At 39.0% G+C, this 19,754-nt stretch overlaps 1 protein-coding gene across 1 annotated transcript; it reads right to left on the bottom strand.

Moving 5' to 3' along the window:
- Positions 1-1,674: 1,674 nt before the first annotated feature.
- On the bottom strand, positions 1,675-17,350 carry LOC146483914 (ATP-dependent RNA helicase DHX58-like). The gene is made up of 14 exons (XM_085105252.1): positions 16,781-17,350; positions 15,678-15,752; positions 15,464-15,606; positions 14,314-14,563; positions 13,805-13,858; positions 13,299-13,352; positions 12,206-12,412; positions 10,941-11,314; positions 9,680-9,904; positions 7,797-9,006; positions 6,628-6,808; positions 5,807-5,948; positions 5,294-5,491; positions 1,675-4,351 (listed from the first exon to the last, which is right to left on the bottom strand). The coding sequence occupies exons 1-14, from the start codon at positions 17,058-17,060 to the stop codon at positions 4,040-4,042; spliced, it is 3,705 nt and encodes a 1,234-aa protein (XP_084961378.1). The 5' UTR covers positions 17,061-17,350; the 3' UTR covers positions 1,675-4,039.
- Between the last annotated feature and the right edge of the window lie 2,404 nt (positions 17,351-19,754).

The raw sequence follows: 19,754 nt of genomic DNA, 5'->3' as shown, positions 1-19,754 counted from the left end.
GAAATGTTGAAAACGCTTTTTTTTTTGTGGGATGGGGGTGTTGGTGAAGTGGACGGATCAGCCGCCTCAAACGGCACAGATTTTGAATTATTTGCCTCCACGAGCAAAGAACTCGAGTGAAAGTGCAACGAGTCGTTTGATTTCAGAGTGAAGCAATCATCTGATTTCACAGTTGCACAGTTCGCTTCGACAAGCGATCGACATGTTTTCAATTCTTTTGCCTCAACGGACACACTTACGGACCGAAAGAGCATGACTCAACGGTCGAATTATCCTGTACAAACTCCACAGATTTTGAATGATTGGGCTCCACGGGCGAAGAACTCGTGTGAAAGTACCATGAGTCCTTTGATTTCACAGTTGAGTGGTTCGCAGATTTTGAATTATTAGCCTCCACGGTATTTTTTCTATTTGCTGTCTTTATTTGCTTCTGTAATCATTCATCAAGGTCACGAACGGAAAGAAATCAATTTGTGTTTGGCTGCTTTAATAGATCCACCGCTTGAGAATTGAGATCACTTTCCACGGGAAAATTTTACCACGATCTTACGCACAGACGGTTTCGAGGCGCAGTTGACTTTGCCATAGAACAAATAGGTAAGTATTTCTAAATATTTTTATTTGCTAGATGTCTTCATTTGCTTGTGAATATTCATCAAAGTCAAGAAACAGATCAATGATGAATCCCGTGGAAAGTGATATCTTTCCGTTCGTGACCTTGATGAATGATTACAAAGGCAAACGTCAACTGCACCTCGTAACCGAAAGCGTCTGACAGCGTGCGATTCTCGCAAAGTGAGGTGTGCATCCCGGATTATATGTCAGCCATGTGATTTGCGCGTGATTGTCGTCTCAACCATCCCGGATAATGCTCTACTGCGCAAGCTTCGAGTCTTACATCCCACAAAATTTTGGATTTTTTCCCCTATTGACAAGAATAGTGTGCTGTTTCGCTAACGCTCGCCAGCAATAATATAAAATATCGGTGGGTGTAATATCGGTATGGCGCAAATTATCATGTGCATATGATCAAATAGTGCAGGTGCAGTGTTTTTGAAACCGTGTGTCAGAGCAACAGAGAAAAGGCGAAGAACAATCGCGGGCGCGCAGAGAGATTAAGATTTATGATCGCGTTAACGGCAAATGGCAAATGTCAGATTCGAGTTACGTTTGTAAATAGCTGACAATAGTGAAAATAATTTTGGCCTTTAATGTCAACGCGAAACTACTCAAATTCAACAAGAAACTGCGTAGACCGTAGAACGCAGGCCGAACAATCGAGGCCAAGTGGTCGTATGTTTTCGATTCCTGTTATTGCTGTGGTATTTTTACCTTAGAAAAAGTAATTTTAGAGAATTTGACTTCTTTTCACTGTTATCATCAACATTTGCCATCTTTGCTTGTGAATCGTAAAACAAAAATTTAAACAAAACGGTCGTTCTCCTCAGTTTTCCTGGGTGATTTTAGGGTCCTTTACACGGGATATTTGAACATGCTAACTCAGTTTGAGCTGTCCGGGATTTTTAGCTGAATTATGTTCAAGTCTAGTGGCAGAAAGCTTTAGTGAGTGCAACTTTGTCCCCCGAATTACAAAAGCTGCTGTTGGCTTTTCAAAACGCTACTTTTCTCTCTTTGAAAACACAACCCGCCCTCTAAAGGAGTTATTACTTCCCATGCTACGAAACATCAGATTTTATTTCATTTAAAAAAACTTTAATTTTTCATTACATGCAGTTAAATCGGAAAATCTGAGCGATAGTCACTGACAAAAAACAAACAAACACAAAACAAAACAAAAAGAAAATTTATGCAACGTAAACATTTCAGCTAAAGCATCCGAACATATCAATATTTATTAGCTCACACGAATATATCTTTAAAAAGGCATTAAACGATCTGTGATTAGAGGAGACAACATTTTAAATATTTTGTTTAAATGACGGCCACCGACCGGTTGGCTCAGTAGAGCACCGGGCTCCCGTGCGGGAGGTCGCGGGTTCAAACCCCGGCCGGACCAACACTCAGGGTCTTTAAATTAACTGAAAGTGCTGCCTTTGTAATGACACCTGCAAACAGTTAGACTTTCTAGTCTTCTCGGATAAGGACGTAGGTAGGTCCCGTCTCACAACCCTTGTTCATGATTACTTTGTTGGACGTTAAAGAACACACTGTTCGCAAGGCCTTCTATCTTTCACAGTCATGCTTGGGTTAAGTGGGTGGGTGGGTGAGATCTAATATGGACCGATAGCGGCTGCCAGAGGCGCCTTCACATGCTGACGTCCGATCTCACCCCATAGAAAGAAACCGCCATGAGACTTGGTGATATGTGAGAGACTTCTCGTTGGGTTTCCCCCTTACCTTAAGCTCCAGAGGACTTTCAAACGCTGTTCGTTCCTGATCATGATTTTACGGCACTTTGAGGGAATTCACCTCGTCAGTGAAGTCGATGCCAAGCGTTTTCGTCGTGATGATTAGAACAGGAATGAAATTATCACAGGACGAAATGTTAAATGTTAACCGACAGCAAGACGGAAATGACCAGAAGCAGTTCTAAACCTTAACGGCCACAGCTACTTTTGGACTAACCAGACACTGAACTACTTGTTGTATTTTTCAAGTTTACTTTCTGGCATTTTTAAAAACTATTTTTCCTATGGAAATGGGGACTGTGTCATTGTTAAAGCAACTCACTTTTGTATCCTAAAAAAAGAAAGAAAACTTGTACTTTTTTAAGTAGATTAACTCTAATTCATAAACACAATCAAGATTACTACAGAAAATCAGATTTCATAAGGTCTGTTGAACTATGGAACTCTTTGCCATGGGAGATTAATTCAACCAACAATTTGTTAACTATGTTTAAAACTAATCTTCTCCAATTTTATCTTAGAAACTTATAGCTCTCGAAGTTTCTCGAGAAACTTACAGCTCTACGTTTGGATAATTGTAATTGATCCTCTTTTCCGAATTCATACCCTTCTACTGTTTTTAATTTTAGATTACCTCATCTTGAGGGTTTTAGGTTGCATTTGGGAGGAAATTTATGTTTCTTTCTCTTGCCACCCCTGCTCCCTCCTCGTATTTACTTTTCTTTTTTCTTTTCTTTTCTGTTTTGTTTTTTTTGCTGTTACTGTAGTTAATATTTTTGCTATTATCTCTTATTAGCAGTGTAATTGTTGTGGTGAATGAACTAGACTAAACAATACTTATAGTAGCTGCCATATACAGCTAAAGTGAAATAATAAACAATTAGGGCTGTCCATCTCATTGAGCTCGCTTCTACCTGCTATTTTTAATTAAGCCTATCTACACTTTTAAAAGTGGGTCTTCGTGGAAATATTGCTTTTACAAGTGATACTTTGAATGTGACCACAAAATTTGAATTATTGAATCTTCGACGGTTAAACCTATGACTTGGGAGGTATGCCTCAAACCTGCATAGACACCTGCGGCCCGACTCTTATACCATTTTCTCAGTGACCAAAATGAGATTTTCTACTCATCTGCACGTTTTCATACCTAATCCCTGCTTGTTCAAAGATCGGATAACTTTATCCAGTACGTGGATCAATGGCTATCCTGGATAAAGTTATCCGCTTTTTTGAACAACTTGAGCCAGCGACGTGATACCGATTTTTAAATCAAGACCAAAACAGCTCAGAAAAGATTCCTACTTGGGCCACATTTACACACTGTACAGTAGCTTATATTATAAGGAAGTAGGCCGTACAGTTGTAAAGTTGAAAAGAAAATTAACCTGATTTGTCAACCTTAATTAGCAGTTTGGCGTTAAAAGGTCTTTGAAATTTATGCCACTTGACGATAACCTGCCACCAAATAGGAGACTATCGCACGCAAGTTGTTCACAGTTGCATATAACTGATCCACTTTCATCCTTTTGAACTAGGTTAATTTATTTAGACCCAAAGGACGTAAGCTGAATGTTGAAGAGCTCGGGAAAAATAAAAGAAAAAAAATGTTTCCATAAGCAACTACAGCTACTTCTTGGCTACGTTCTTAGTATTTAGCTTATCCAGTTCTACAGAGAAAGGTCGACGTCCAGTAAACCATTTGCTTCTCCATTGTCTGTGCCACGTTGCAAAAGCTCGGCCTCGGCAAGGCTCGCCTCTTTGATGGAAAAAGGCAGATCTTTCCACTTTTTGTACGTTTTCCGGGGACGATCCTTTTCTGGGAACTCCAGAACGAAGCTGCTGACCTTGATGCACATCCACTCCATATTGCAAATCAGTGCTATCACACCCCAGTCCTGATTACACTTCTTGCAATAAATCTTCTTGTTCATTTCGATGTCATCAATTTTCTTCGGTCTGGGATGTTTCTTTATGTCCACCTTTTAAATTAGTAAACAAGATGAATCACATTTCCTGCCGTATTAAAATAACATAGAAAAGGGAAAGTGATTTATGATGTGGTAATGGTCGTGGATATCTCCTTATTTACTGATAATTTTGTTAAAAAAATGTCTTTCTTCCTTTAATATACACTCAAAAAATATACGAAACTAATTGGTCGCTCTATATTAGTGAGGCATAATCCACGTGGGATGAACTTGGGCAAAAATCCTAAGTGCGTTTGGTTACGTCTGTCACGTGCCTCGTAGATGGTCTAGAAGACAGGCATTTTAAGACGGATTTTGCGTCTGGACGAACTATCGCCGTTAGTGTGTCTTGAATGACGCACTCACTCAGCGCAACCAGTTGAAGATAGTTCGTCCCAACCTACAATCATTCTTGTGCCCATCTTTTTAATTATAGTACACCAATTACGAGACACAGAACCTAACGCACTGAAGACGTTTGCCCAAGTTTGTCCCAGACGGATTTTGGGCCTCTAATATAAAAACAGCCATTACTTTGAAACTGCTCTGAACTAATAAGTCACAACATGGTTGCTTAACAGACAGATCTCATACAGCATGGCTATTTATAAGCACAAAAACCCACTAAGGGATAATAAACAGTGGCTTCAAAAATGTACCAGAGCATTGGTCCGTCAACATCACTTGTCTATCGAACGTAAATTCCCTTCCTGGAAGTTAAAACAGTACGCATTCTGATAGCTATTTCCGTTGTCTTCACTATAGAGGCTGCAGGTTCACAAGTGCTGTAGATTGTGTCGTCAAATCGATGGTCGGTGGTATTATTGTACGCAGAGAATTGTGGGATTGAAAGCCAATACGTTTGTGCGCATTAAATGGGATACATTTGTAACAGGCGTCTCCTAAACTTGTTAAGTGTTGTGGAAAGGCAATCAGATTAGAAAAGTGATTTACCTTAGTATCCTGGACTTCACGATTAATGATAACATAGTAACTGCCTTTGATGCGGCGTACATCGTGAGCTTGGCATACTTCTTCTTTACATTTGAAACAGAAGAAAGTGACGTCTTTGGGGGGAAACTCTGACTTTTCGGCAGGCATTTGCTTCTTTAGGCAACGGTCTTCATAACATTTACGTTGAATATCATTCACCTAATACACATAAAGCAGGGGTCACTAGAGGAATACAATAGGATCAAACAAGAACTTCGGAAGTTTATTTGTTAGCAGACGGTAGAGTCCCCCTCCCCCTCCCCGTCATCTTCCAGGTAAACAAATCAGGTTCCAGGATAAAAATATCTGGATTTTGGTTTGTCACTGCTGAACTCAATTTTCTGATTAGATAGTAGATTTTAGATTTTAGAAATTATTTGAGAGAGGTCTCATTTTTGCGCTTCCCGGTAGACGTGCTCAAGTCTACTCTTTCAATGTTAATTACTGACACTGGTTTAATTCCTGAATACTTACTGTAAGAATGAATTTTTTTGGATTCATACGCTGAACTTCGTTTAGAGCCTCAGTCATGAGAATTTCTCGAAACCTCGTGATTTTTTCTCTCTTCCTTGCGCCTTGCTGACCCACTAACACGGTGTACTTTCCTTTGTCCGCCCTGGAAAATGAGGTAATAAAAGATTAATGAAGAAAAAAGGGACAACATCTTTCTCTTCTTAAATACAGAGTTTGCTAACCAGTTTAAAAAGTTCTGTCAGAGTTTTTATTGTGTTTCTCCACATGCAAGCATAAAAAAATAGGACATAAATTTTCCTGTAGTCGTGAAAATTCCAATTTTTAGATCGTAAATTTGTTACAGACTCTGTATGAAGTTTCTGTGACGTGACCTTAAAATTACAAACATACGGGTCACGTCAGGGTAAACTGTCTGCACAGAGTTAGTGCGAAAAAACATCAGTTTAGGCAACAGTAAACGAACCATTTCGTACATGCAAAAACTCACTAACCGAGGAGAACACAGAAAACGTTGATTTGAGTTTGTTGCTCGAGCCGAAATTGGCATAGCCTGATTATCAGACGGTCCAGGTAGCTCGCCACGACCTGAATCGTTTGAGAATTAGACTAAGACTGGCATGGGCGCATTAGTGTATTCTGGGCTCAAATTGGTGGAAATCTCGTTGACCACTTTAAACAAAAAAATTTACATTAAAGAGGTCCCTTCACCAGCAGCGGAATTTGGGCTCATTAAATGATTATGGAAAAAGGCTATGACAACGGTAATCAGTTGCATGTCGACCAATTTAATTAAGTTAATTTCAGTGAAAATTAAAACATACCTGACACGTCCTCGTGATTGTACTGAAGAAATTTCGTTGCCCATCATATCGTAACGGATGACATAGTTACAGTCGCTGATGTCCAACCCCTCCTCTGCTACACTGGTTGCCAGTAGAAGGTTCTTTTCGCCAGTTTTAAATCTCTTGATGACTTTTTCCTGCTCATTCTGAGTCATTCCGACTAAGTTCAAGAAGAATTGAGAAGGTTGCTTTTAGAAAGTGCGTTGAAATTTGGCAAATAGAGATTTTCCAGCAAACATATTGCAATGGAATTCAATTCGTCGGAAATAAAATACACAGCAAAACTGACCAGTACCCTTTGCGTTTTGCGTTTGTCTAAGAAGTTTCCTTTTCAAATGATTTTTGTAGGCCACATGGTCTGATTGGAGACTGCGGGAAGGTCTTATCCCCATGCAATCGCCATTCAGGGAACAGGGATGGCGCAGTGGCGGGAGCAGTCGCCTTCCACCAACTGTCGTCCGGGTTCGATCCCCAGTTGTTGATTCTCTTTCTCGTTCGAGGGTTTTTCTCTGGGTATTCTGGTTTTCCTCCCTCCACAAGAACCAAAATTTTCAGATTCTAATTCGACCTGGAAATAGTGGACGAAAGCCGAACTGTGGCCAAAGTTCTGGTTGCCTTCGTCCTAATAAAATGACTCCCTAAACTTTGTGCCTGAAGGAGTTTTGTTGTCTATTTTATTTGGGAAGAAGCAAATTCCATTACAATATGCTTTATCTGGAAATAAGAGTCAACTTTGCTGCTAATACAGGGAACAAATTTCTTTAAACTCAAATGTGATGTTGTGAAGAGCTGAGATAAGACATCAGGCCCAGTTTATCATGCCAACCAGCACAACTGACAGTAGAAGGAACAGTCTCGCGCTCAAAAATGACTTGTGCGCGAGAGTCAATCGGCAATAGAAAACTGGCTAAATACAGGGATTGAAGATTGGATAGTAGGCAGGATAATTCAGTCAGCAGGCCGAGAGTTATACAGTCAAACAGTAAGTGAGTAAAGAATTCTGTAAGTAAGTAAGCAAGCAAGTAACCTGTACAGCGTCTTTCCCTTCCTCAAATATAACGCTGTAATTAGCTGTACAGACAAACGAATCCATAGTTTAAGGGTACCAGAAGTCAGTTTGTTCAAACATATTGTATATATATACTTACTACTGCAATCTCCACCTCCAACGAGAGGCTCAGGCCTGAGGACATCGTTCAGTTCCTTCGTTTCTTTTATCCAGTCCAACAACGCTTCTGTCGACTCACGAGTTTTGGTAAACAAGATGCCTTTAGGACCCTCCCACTCTGCTTGGTGAGCGTCCTTACCACTGGCTTTGCTATCGTCACGATCATCAACTTCTTCATAGTCTTTCTCACTAAAGTCAGGTTCACTGCCTCCAACCTCTTCCACCTCATCTGTACACTCGGCTCCTTCACTGTGATGACCGCTGCGTGCATCAACTCGCTTTGCCAAATCTTCGTTATAACTTGCATCCTCTACTAGGTCGTCTTCTTCTTTCGTCTCCAAGGAAAGCTTTTTCTTGGAGTCTTGACCGGCGTCATTTGCATCGAAGTCACGGTTTGCCCTCCCTATTTTCGGAGCCTCCCTGTTGTCCGCAGTCTCATCCCCCTCCTCATTCTCTTCCTTCGTTTTATCCTCAAACGTTTCGCCATCTTTCTTTTTAGATGCTTCTCTGCTGTGTTTCTCTGCATTTCCAGTCGTCCTAGGTATCTCACTTTGCAGTTTCTCTTCTCCTCTGCTATTCTTTTCTTGAGTAACCTTGGCCTTGTCATCAGCTTTTTGGGATGTATCCTTGTCAATTGGTCGGTTTCCTTCTTCATAAGCGTTCCCTGGGCTTGGGGCATTGGCTAAATCTTCACGTGACCGTCCATCCTTATTACCAACACCTTCATTTTTCTCACAGTCCTCCTCGTTTGTGGATTTTTCTTCATTAGCTTGTGGAGTTTCGGCATCGTCGTAGTTCTGCAGTAGCAACTCTTTGAGTTTTGTCAGCAGCGGGTTGTCAGGTTCCCCATGTTGTTCGATGTATTTGTCTAATGCTCGTATGGCCATTTTATAGAGCTGTTCCAATTTCTCATCGATTTCAGTGAATTTTTCCCTATCTAAGGAATCAAAATATTTCTGAAGATATCTCCTGGCATTCGTCATTCGTGTACTAGTATTCAACGTCAAAGCGACGTGATACTCCCGAAGATGCTCGGCGTAGGTCACCAAGGACTGGTCTCCAGCCTCCGCACAATCTTTGTAGAATTCCTCTATCCACTGGCGATACTGCTGCCCTGCCTTGTCCGGAGGTCCAGCCTTGTAACACTTTCCCTTCTTCTTTTTAAGCTGAAATTCTATCTGTTCCATAACCTTAAACAAGAAGAGCCCAATTGATATGTGAATTCACTATTCTACTAACCGAATCAAATGAATTGCTCGGATGTTGATTTCCTCTTTGACAGGTAACTCAGTCAAACGCATTTTTTTAATCGCATCTTTTAAAGTCAGTAAGAGAAGTTTTGGCATTGAAATATTGAGATAGCAACTTCGCATCCACGCTAAGATGTAATGCAGCAAAACATTTATATTGGTAAAAAAAGAGGGACCTCACTTGTGGTTTATTTTTATATTACCACCGGCCGCAAATAGTTTTCGTCTTGTGGCCAATACACGAATTCTAACATGGAATTTTAACGGGAAATCAACATTTCTCTTATTTGATCAAGACCTTTTTGACAAAGTTGCCTTGACTTTCAGGACTTTGTTGACGGTTTTTCAGCTCTTCCCGTCACGCGTGACCCGCGCTCAGCGCTCGCCTCCGCTTGCCTGCAAAAACGCCAAAAACTTGTACGCGGTGTTGTTTTAGTGTTTGGCGCGCTTCCAATTTGCAAGTGAAGCTTTTTCAACGTAACAACCATGGAACCACGTAAGTTAATAAATGGAACGTTTTTGCCATAGTTGTAGACGAGAGGCGAGCTTGATATCAATTAAACTAGATATCCCTTTCTGGTATCTAAACGTAAACTTCAACAAATAAAAATACCTTGAAAATGATCCTATCGAAGGGATCTTGCTCATTCTTTTGGACGTGATATAGTTCTTGATCTGGTACGTTTGCGTACTTCTTGAGCTCTTCCTTATTTTCCTTTTTCTGCACAGTTGAAATGACCTCAGCATCAAGATTCGCAGAAACAAGAATAATGTGTTCTTCCGCTTTCTTAACACTCTTGGCTTTACCTGTGCCGAGGGAAGCTGTCAGGCCAATAATCTGTACAAAACAGAAAGAGAGCGTTTTTATAGTGATATATAGAGCGTTATATTCCAGGCAAAAGCGGGTTGTCTAATGGTGAATGGCGGTGAAGACTGTGTCATCGAAGTGAGCCGAAAGTCATTCGTGTACGAATGACGGCCTACTGTGTCATCTGTAGAGTCCTGGCCCCAGTTGCTCAAAGAGCGGAAAGCTTTATTCAGTGAATAAATCGCTATCCAACGGATTAATATTTATTGGTTGGAGTACATTTTATCCACTAGATCAAGCGATTTATCCAATGGGTAGAGTTATCCGTTCTTTGAACAACCAGGGCCAGTACAATGTTCTTTTTTATCTTTTTTTTACCACTAACTCTTGGGGAACTCCTAAACAAAAACTAAGGGGACCTCTTGGGGCGAAATTTGTATCGCTTCATGTATTGATGCCACTCAGAGTTCTAAAATCTAAAAACGGCCACCACTAGAGTTATGGAGGTCCCTTTAAAGCCTAGTGGTGAGCCATAAAATAAGACAGGAATTATTTCTCAGTCAACTGATTGAGTACCTATCACTTGATTGGTTTGTTACCTCTGAGGATTGTTTTTTATTTCCAATGATTGTGTCGCCATTTCCCTATTGCAAGTCCCCCCATGATTACAATAACTTTACAAAAGGGACAATGGATTATAAACTGATTTCAAGAGCCATTTACAACATGAAGCCACTTAGTTACGACGTAAACGTAACCAACAAATAATAAATACGATCAGATACTCGAGGGAAGAAATTGGAATCAAAGGCCCGACGTGGAAAAGTTGCTTTTTCTTTCTATCCAGTTGGCCATCCGTTGGGGAAAAAGTGTCTCCGCGCCCTAGAATGGTCATTTTCAGAACATTTGACCACTTCTACCCACTGTCACTGATGAAAAAGTGCCTCTCGGGCTTTCAAAAGTTGCTAGAAATAGATGGCACTGTATTTTGCAAAATAATGCACGTACGTTTTGTTTCGCGAACGGAATTGCGAACTTCAAAAATATCATGGAGCAGTACTTATACCTTTGGTAAGCAGGGCTGGGGTCCTGACTGAAACTTAAAGGCGAGATAGTTGTCCATGATACTGTTGTACGGATGTCCCTTATCGGCATGGTGACACTCGTCAAATAGCAGCATACTGATGTCCTTAAGTTCCACTTGTTCTTCTTTGTTTTCGCTATTCAGTGCGTTGACAAGTATCTGTGCAGTCATCACAACAACATGGTGACTTTGTAAAAGGTACTTGAGAGGGATATCTGTTGCATTACCGCCGCAAATCTCACCCACGGTGTACTTGTCGCAAAGATATTCTTCAAATTTCTCCTTTTGCTGAGTGACAAGGTTCACAGTGCTGACGACAAAGACAACTCGTGGTTGCTTTCTGCTGGTAATGTCGGCTGCAGGTTGAAATAGGATAATTTTAGTTGATGTTAGTTATTCCGACAAACTTACGATGCGATGCCGACTGTGTCGAAAATAAATTGTATTAAAATAATGTTTTCAATCAAGGACAAATATGGACAGCAAATCAGCAAAATCTATTTGGAAATTCAGCAAAAAGTAGCAAGAAAAAGTACAACAGCTGATGAAATGTCATAGTTTGTCACGCCTAGTGTGTTTCAGCATGGAATGACTATAGCGTGATAAAATTCAGTGACGGATCTTGGAGGAAGGACTGTTATCTCTACCCTTTGTCAATCAACTTTCTCTCTCTTTCTCGTCTCCAGAACCCGAAATTTCTTAGCAGGCGAAGCTTTAAGCATGGCGACGTTTCTCACTCCGTTTTCCCTCCTCGTTTTTACTCTTAGCACCCACATTATATGAAGGCCTGGAACAACAGCAGCATCGTCATCATCATCATCATCATCATCATCATCATCATCACCATCAACGACAACAACAACAACAACAACAACAACAACAACAACAACAACACTGACTACTACTACTACAAAGAAAAATGTATTGTGTTGTTTTTTGGTCGCCGTCACCACAACAAAGATTGATTCGATTCTGATTACGCTTTTGGGTGAAAGCAAGATACAACACAACACATAACAACAAAACGCAACCTTAACGCAACGCAATGTAATAAAATACAATACAGTGCAATACAATGCAATGCAATGACATGCAATACAATGCAATGCAATTCAATGTAATACATAATGCTTTAATTGATTCTCCTCTTGCAGGCCTTTTCAGTGACAAGTTGTTCAGTGTTTATTCTACAACCAACACAATGGGAAGCTTGATTAAATACAGAAGTGTGATCGACAGCTATTTACCCGAAGCGTTTGGCTGTCCTGTATTGCTTGAGAACGAATCAAGGTGCTCTTTGACAATTCCTATGGCTACGTAGGTCTTCCCACTGTTAGTTGGTGCACAGATGATGGTGTTTTTGCCTTGGATGGCCGGCTCTGCTAACTCCTTCTGATATTCCCTGAGTTGCAGCTCTTTGCCACGGAGAGCACTCGCCTCACTTCCCAGAAACACTGCAAAACAAATTAAAGCGCAGTTGAAGATCTCCATTCCTGATTAAGATTAAGAGAAGAAACTGCAAATTTGGTAAATATGCGTTTCCATTAATGACCTGGCTATCTCTTTTTTTGTTATTTTTCATATTACGCGGGATGCCTGCAGGCCAGACTATGCCAAGTTTTCGATCGGGTATTTTTTTTTCCTTCGTCGTGGCTTCAAATCTGCACATTAGTTCTGATGCATTAAACTCTGCTCTCTCCTACAAGGGATCTATTTTTCTGATTGTCTTCAACAAAAACGGCCCAATCAAAATCCATTATCGGCGCGTATATCACGAGGGAGGGGACCCACTCATCCCTACCTGTGTGACGTCAAAGCAAATCATCATTTGAAAGGTTGTTTTTCAATGGCCGCCTCATGTATAAATTCATAGGACTCTGATCTGCCGTTTTCAGAAAGAAAACAAACCCTTTTCAAGCGGCAAATCGAAATAACAACTTCTAAGTAGTACTCGACAGTTTAAACGGTGGAAATTGGAGAGTCCACAGCGAAGAAGTTATGCTTTGACAAACAGATGGAATAATTCAATGCGAAGGAAGCCAGACCAGTTTGTAACTGGTTTGTCAGATTGCTAAGTGGGATTCAACCTTACTACTATGCGGGGGAAAACATTTGTTAAGAAGAATACCTCGTTCTTTATACGGACACTTTCTTCGATCCTTACGTTTTTACCTTTAATTTGGAGACAGAAACCGTTTCTACATTGATAGTAAACGTGAGTTAGAACCCCCACTCTGTATCTTACCCAGCGGGATCATGGCGTTATCAGAAGATCATTTCCGGTATGATTTCCAGTAACACAAACGATATAAAAAAACACCAAATTAAAAAATACCTTACCTGGAGGAATTTCAATCTTAATATCGCATCCATCGTCATCAAAGATCCCGTTTTCTGGGAAAAATTAACATCAGTGTACATTTTTTTATTTTATTTTACCTCATCCTTCTATATTCCTTATTTTGTGGTCGGCGAGAACAAAATAAAAAACTCCGAACTCTTAAATGCGCTAAACGAAATGAGACTCTAACCAGCTTATCCACGCTTTCGCGAAGATTCGCTGTCTTTTCCTAGCGCAGCATCTCTTCGGTGTTCTTCACAATCTGATTTTTCAGCTTGAGGTTAATTTATATTTCCATTGCTAGATATAATCATAAGAAGCTGTTCTTACCACTGTGGTTTAATCTCTGGAATGCAGTCAACTGATTTGCAAGCAGTGGATGATTTCAGTGGTAAAAAATAAGTACTTTAAATTATCAAACTATTCAGTTACGGTTATGTAAATAATATAAATAGGGTTATTCTGTGTTATTTACACATTTAAAATGAAATATATACTGAATTACCCTCTTCGCTTGTTAAATTAAACAGACTCTCGTTTTCTTGTTTGGTCTCAATTTCTGTAAGTGAGAGGAGAACGGAGTTAATTAAATATCAGATTTTATCTTATTTAATTACTTGTCAAAATAATGTTTTTTTCTAATAAAAAGAAAATCAAGTCAACAACCACATGTCATTTTTAAAAATTGTTACCGGGTAAGTTTGGTGCTTTAAAAATTATTAACTTTAAAACCCCCTCCATCTCAAGGCTGTAAATAGCTAACAGCGAGGACCAGTTATAGACGACCAGCAGCCTCATTGTTTCAGACATTATTGGGAATATTGTATTGCTTGGGAATCATAAACTGCTCTGGGTATACTTTTCCTGAATGGTTAAAGAGAATTTCAAAGACGTTGCAAGATCTGTTCCACTCTCAATCCAAAACCTCCATTTTACAATTATGAAAGAAGTCTTACGTTTTCATACCCATGTGGTATGTTTATTCCCTTCAGAAGTTAGGGCTTCTTTAAATACCTTTCAGTTTCTCTTTAACTGTGTTAAACTTTTCTACACCGAGGCTGATAGCTAGTTTTGGAAGTTCTTCTGGGATTTCTGGATGATCTTTTAACGTGTTTTCCACCAACTCCGTCTGAAGCATGGACTCTAATGTTCCCTTGGTGTACATTTCCCACAATTCCACAGCTGCTTTCTCGCTGGACAGACGAAACGTCGAGATGATGGAGCCTTTTGCTGTATTAACGAACACAGCGCCTTGGGGAAGATGCTGAAAGTGAAGATAAGGCTTTGTTCAATTTACACTTTGCTTGGTGATGGGTGAGATATATTAATAAATTCCCATATTGTTCATAAAAATAAATAAAGAAATAAAGAAATAAAGAAATAAAGAAATAAAGAAAAAAATAAACAAATACATAAATAAATAATAAGTAGTAAAAAATCGATGTTTTAATCACCACATTCTCCCACTAAAAACCGACCTCTGGCAGGTAGCTATTAAACTTGATATTCAATTCATTTTCTCCTTGAAATAAAAGCTCATATCTCCCTTCGATTATGATGATTGGATAATTGAAAACTAAAATTAAAGTTTCACCTAAAGAAATGGTGATTTACGGTTCACGAAAACACGTTTTATCACAACTTGATAGGCTGCAAAGCACCTTATATTTCACAGTTAATTTTCAGCTGTCAGCGTCAAAAGTAAGTTCAAGTCGGGCCCGTGCTTGTTTCTATCCCTGAGTATTGATTCGAGTCATATCAAATGCAACTCCTACCCTCTCCGCAGGGAAAAATTAGACATTATTTCTCTCTCTCTGAAGCTAGTACAATTATCGGAAGTTTTGAATCTCGTGTATTGGCGAGTCATTGTTAGCGCTGTTCATGACTTTCATTTTAAATTACCTTTAATGGCCAATTGAACACCTGTTAACAAAGCGTGATCTGCGAAAATGCATCAAGATCAAGAAAATTGAGTGCTTTCGACGAATACTGAAGTACTCTTTCGAGTGAATTGTCAGCAACGACACTAGCAATCTTCTTTTACATGAGACATGTGAAACAAAATAATTTGGATTTGGGTATATAACTACTGATAAAAAATAGATTGAGCGACGTTTCGAGTAACACTACAAAAAATTCTCTGAAAGTAGGTACTTGAAAATACCTTTTGAAGATCCTTTCGCATTTTCTTGTTCTGCTCGGATTTCTGGTTTTTATATGTCTCAGCCACACTCTCTTCCATTTCACAGCAACTCTCGGTCCGCTCTTCACTGTCTTCTGGGTAAAGGTTACCTGATATCTCGAGATCTGGGAAGTACAGCACAGGCTTTTAGAGTTCTTATCTTAAATTAGTAAATTTGCTTTCAAACTTCACTCACCAATGGCTGTTCCTATCATTTTGTAACCAAGTCCTGTGCCATCGGTATTAGGGGATTCATTATCCGCAGCGTCATCTATGTAAAAAAATAATAATTAAAGAAAGAAAAGAAAAGAAGCTTAACGTATAGCGGATATTTTTTTTAAACGAATACGCAGGCTGTGAAGAAAATTGGCACACAAATAAGTTAAATACGTCGATCAGCTTCAGCAAAACCCCACTCCACAGCACCAACACTTGCTGCAGTTGCAGATAAAGCACTGGAGCAGTTCAAGTCGCTCCCGGTGTGAATGGGCAGAATGACCAGAAGAAAGACACACAGATGACGTCATTGCGTGATGTGACTTGCGCGCTTGGTCAGGATCTAGAGGCCCTATAGATCTGATAGGGCGTATTTCTCACGCCAAAGGTTATTAAATGTATTATTGTTATTGTAAGTTGTCCCAAGGAATGTCTTCTCAATAGAGCTACAATATTAGTAAAAATGAAGTTTGCGGTAGTCTCGTTCAGCTGTGACAAAATCTTTGATTAAACTTGCATTCGATTGACCGTATTTCGGAATAACAATAACTGGATAGCTACTAGATTTTTAAGAGATATCTACAAACTTTCTCTGTTAGACGATAATTTAAGAATCATTTTGCGTTCGAGCCGCCAAAAACCAGCTGTGTGGAATTGTTAAAATGACAAGTAAATATAAATAACATCAAGATAAAGATCACAACTTTTTTTGTGAATTGCACAACTATTATTTTATATTATAGGTATTTTTTTAGTTGAAACAGAATTACACAAATCATGACTTTAAGTTTCGTTAGGTTTAGAGACCAGTTCGATCATCTTGAACTATTATGGAAATTGCTATTTTAGTATTCTTTAATGGTAAATTAATTCAAAACGTAACGTATAACTTGAACCGTGCGATGATCATGTTCTAAATAAATCCATGGTATTCGTTCCTTCCTTTAGTTAAATTAAACTTGCGATCGATTTGCGGTTCGATTCTGTTTTCCTCTTGTGAACTACGTATACTTTCATTCTGGTATAAATCATTTGAAGACTTCATAGCAAAAACAAATTCGAAGTTACACCGGCAATCCTTACCCTTTATTTTGTAATATGGATCCAGTAGCAGTGCCGTGTGCTCGGCACCACAACTTCTCAAAGCTTGAACGAACTGCGGAAAACCCTCTTCTCTTCGTTTAAGCCGATCCACTAACACCGAAGTTGCCCTTATATGTCCATGATTAGTCTGTTTAGCAAAGATTTCCTGTTGGTCTTGATCTGTTAGGCAAGGCAGGTAGGGAAGCAACTCCTCGGGAATAACTTCTCTCATAAAATGTTTAAGCCGTTCATCAAGGAGTTGTTTCTCGTAAGGTCTCATGATTACCTAGCTGGTGTCACAGTGACTAATTTTACCTTAGTAGACAGTACCACAGCAAATGAAATCTTACAAAGTTGGCTCCATTTATATAGCCTCTACGCTGACTTCAATTACAGCACCAGTAGTGCACGGGGTATTCCCAGAAGCGTGGCGTAAAATTTCCCGCAATATCGCATGAATATCCATGAGTGATATTCCTAGAATATCATCATGATTTCATTGTCTTCACCTAAAAGTGAAATAGATGTTTGAAAGACGAGAAGACTGTTACAACCTATTATTTCTAATATTATTGAAAGAGTTATTTGAAAAGAGTTATTCCTTTTTAGTTGCAATCAACAGAGTGAGTCGTTGCCAGTTTAGCTTTTCCTAGAAGTACAAGTTTTTTCATATTATATATGCTTTCATTTGAGTTATAGAAATAGAAAGGGAAATTACCTTTAGCAGGTTCTGAACTTTCGAGAGCATTGCTCGAAAGTGAAAACAGAGTTGCTTGACTAAGCAAAAAGTTTACAACGATAATTAAGTTTAAATATAGCTTCCAGAGCAACATAAGAGTTGGGATGATATGTTGATCAAGACTGTGTTTTTTCAGCTCAAAACATCTTCCTTTTTAGATGGGCGAGTACGAGGGGACTAGTCTGAGGGACTGTACAAAGACTAGTCCTCTGTGTTTACACGATGGAACGAGTCGCAGGGACAAGTCCCTTGAGGGGTTTACACGCAGGGTTCGTCACATATCGAAACTGAAATTCGCGAAAACGAAACGAAAAAAAAAACCAACTCTCCTACTAATTAATGAAATAGAATTTACTAAATAAGTCAGCTCAATAACCACAATAAAATTACTGGGAGTTTCTTTCCAGAGTTGTATATTGTTGACATAGAACCAGTAAAAATTCACTATTCGATCAAGACCTTTCATTTAATGTAGACAATTCCAAGATTTAATCTCTAGGTAAAGTGGAAAAAAAGAAAAGATCCAATTAAATTTTGAAATGTAACTGTCGGTCAAGCATCCTCGGCAGGGGGAAAATTTGGGGGGAACTTATAAAATGCTGATCAGCATTTTGTTTACTTTTTTTGTTTGGTCGCAGGTAACTTGTAACTTGTCTAACGGACAGTTAACACTAAGGGACACTTTACTGACAAGTCCTTGCGGCTGATCCCATGAGTTTGAATTCGTGGGACTAAAGTCCTTTTAACTTTTTTTTTAATGACAATAGGTAGTTCCCACGAAGGACTTCGTAGCTGGGACTATAGCTAGTCGCGGGACTAGTCCCTTTGTGAGTGCCGACCTCAAAGGCACTGTGTGAACATTTGCCGATGGTTAGTGCCCAACAGTGAAGAAAATACAAGTAAAATATTGGGATTTTTATAAAAAGAAGATTTCATGGGGAAAATTTGATAAATTAAGAAAAAGAAAATAAGCAGTAAAACAGTAAAAACAATACGAAACTTATTGCACACCTCGTAGGAAAATTCCCACTACGTCAAAAGCCAATATATGGTATGGAAAGCCACGATTTGTACCTCGGTTGTTATGTTGCGGATATTTTTAAGAATTTGAACTGATGTGATTTGGGAATATTGTTTGTTTTATATTGCTTATGGCTGGTTCATGTTAGCTTTTGAACTTTGTTTTGTCTAATTGTATAAGTGAAGCGGCATAAACTTGTTATCCCTTGTTTTGCTATTCGCTAAAAATGTCCACGCTTACTGAAATGTTGGGGAAATAATAAGCGCCCACCCTTGACTAAGCGCCCATGGCGGTCATCGAATAAATACTGTATATAAATAAAAGACTGTATAAAAAATAAAAACCCCAAAATTATATTCAAATGTTTATTTGTTTTCCGCAATTCTCTCTTACGACCTAACAAACGAGTCCAGCGAAGCCAACAGATTGAATTAATTTCGGAACCATATCTTTCTTTGAAATGTGTTTTCTTTAAATATTTCTGTACTTCTGCAGCACCTCATGGAATTTAGGTATATGATTGGACTTATTTATTATTCTGATGACTCGTTTTTGTAAAATCACAAAAGATACGGATAAATTATTGAATAGCACAGACTCTTGAGGCCGATTTTGGAAATAAGAATTTGATTTATAGTTTATTCCCATCGATTTTGAAGTTTTGTTTGCTTGATGTGAAATGTGAGCCTTCCGAAACAAGTTGTCGTCAAAGGAGGTACCTAAAAAGACCAGTCTCTTTAATTTGCTCGATTTCCAGCTCGTTTATGTAGACACGCAAGCTAAGATCTTGCCTTTTCTGTCTTGATTTAAATTACATAAATTTAGTTTTTTTAAATTTAGGGAGAGCTTATCCAGTGCGATAATCTCTCAAACTCAGAGTTCAAAGTATTAACTAAAACGTTTGGCTCTTTACGAGAAAGAAACAGATTTGTAATATCATCTGCAAACACTGCACCAGATCAGAACGTTTGGATACGTTATTTAAATCGCTAATACAAAAAAAAAAAAACAAAACAAAAGCGACGGGGCCAACAATTGCACCTTGTGGTAATTCCCACAAAATGCCGTGAAGAGAGGAAGAATGATCGTTAAATTCAACAAATTGTAATCTGTTTGTAAGATATCTTTAAATTCACTCTAACGTTAGTCCGCGAATTCCATAATATTCAAGCTTGTGCAAGAGGATATTATGGTGAACTGCACCTAGTGTAAAT

Source organism: Pavona decussata, unplaced genomic scaffold, assembly GCF_977016875.1.
Source record: "Pavona decussata unplaced genomic scaffold, jaPavDecu1.1 SCAFFOLD_37, whole genome shotgun sequence".
NCBI classification, from domain to species: domain Eukaryota; kingdom Metazoa; phylum Cnidaria; class Anthozoa; order Scleractinia; family Agariciidae; genus Pavona; species Pavona decussata.
This window is presented reverse-complemented; position numbering and strand designations above follow the sequence as displayed.

Excerpts from the sequence above, each read along its gene's own strand:
- LOC146483914 (XM_085105252.1), bottom strand. The coding sequence starts at position 17,060 with ATGAGACCTTACGAGAAACAACTCCTTGATGAACGGCTTAAACATTTT. Across the intron at positions 13,353-13,804 it reads TAATTTAACAAGCGAAGAGG|AAAACGGGATCTTTGATGAC; the intron begins GTAATTCAGTAT and ends AATTTTTCCCAG. Across the intron at positions 5,949-6,627 it reads CAATCACGAGGACGTGTCAG|GGCGGACAAAGGAAAGTACA; the intron begins GTATGTTTTAAT and ends CTCATTTTCCAG.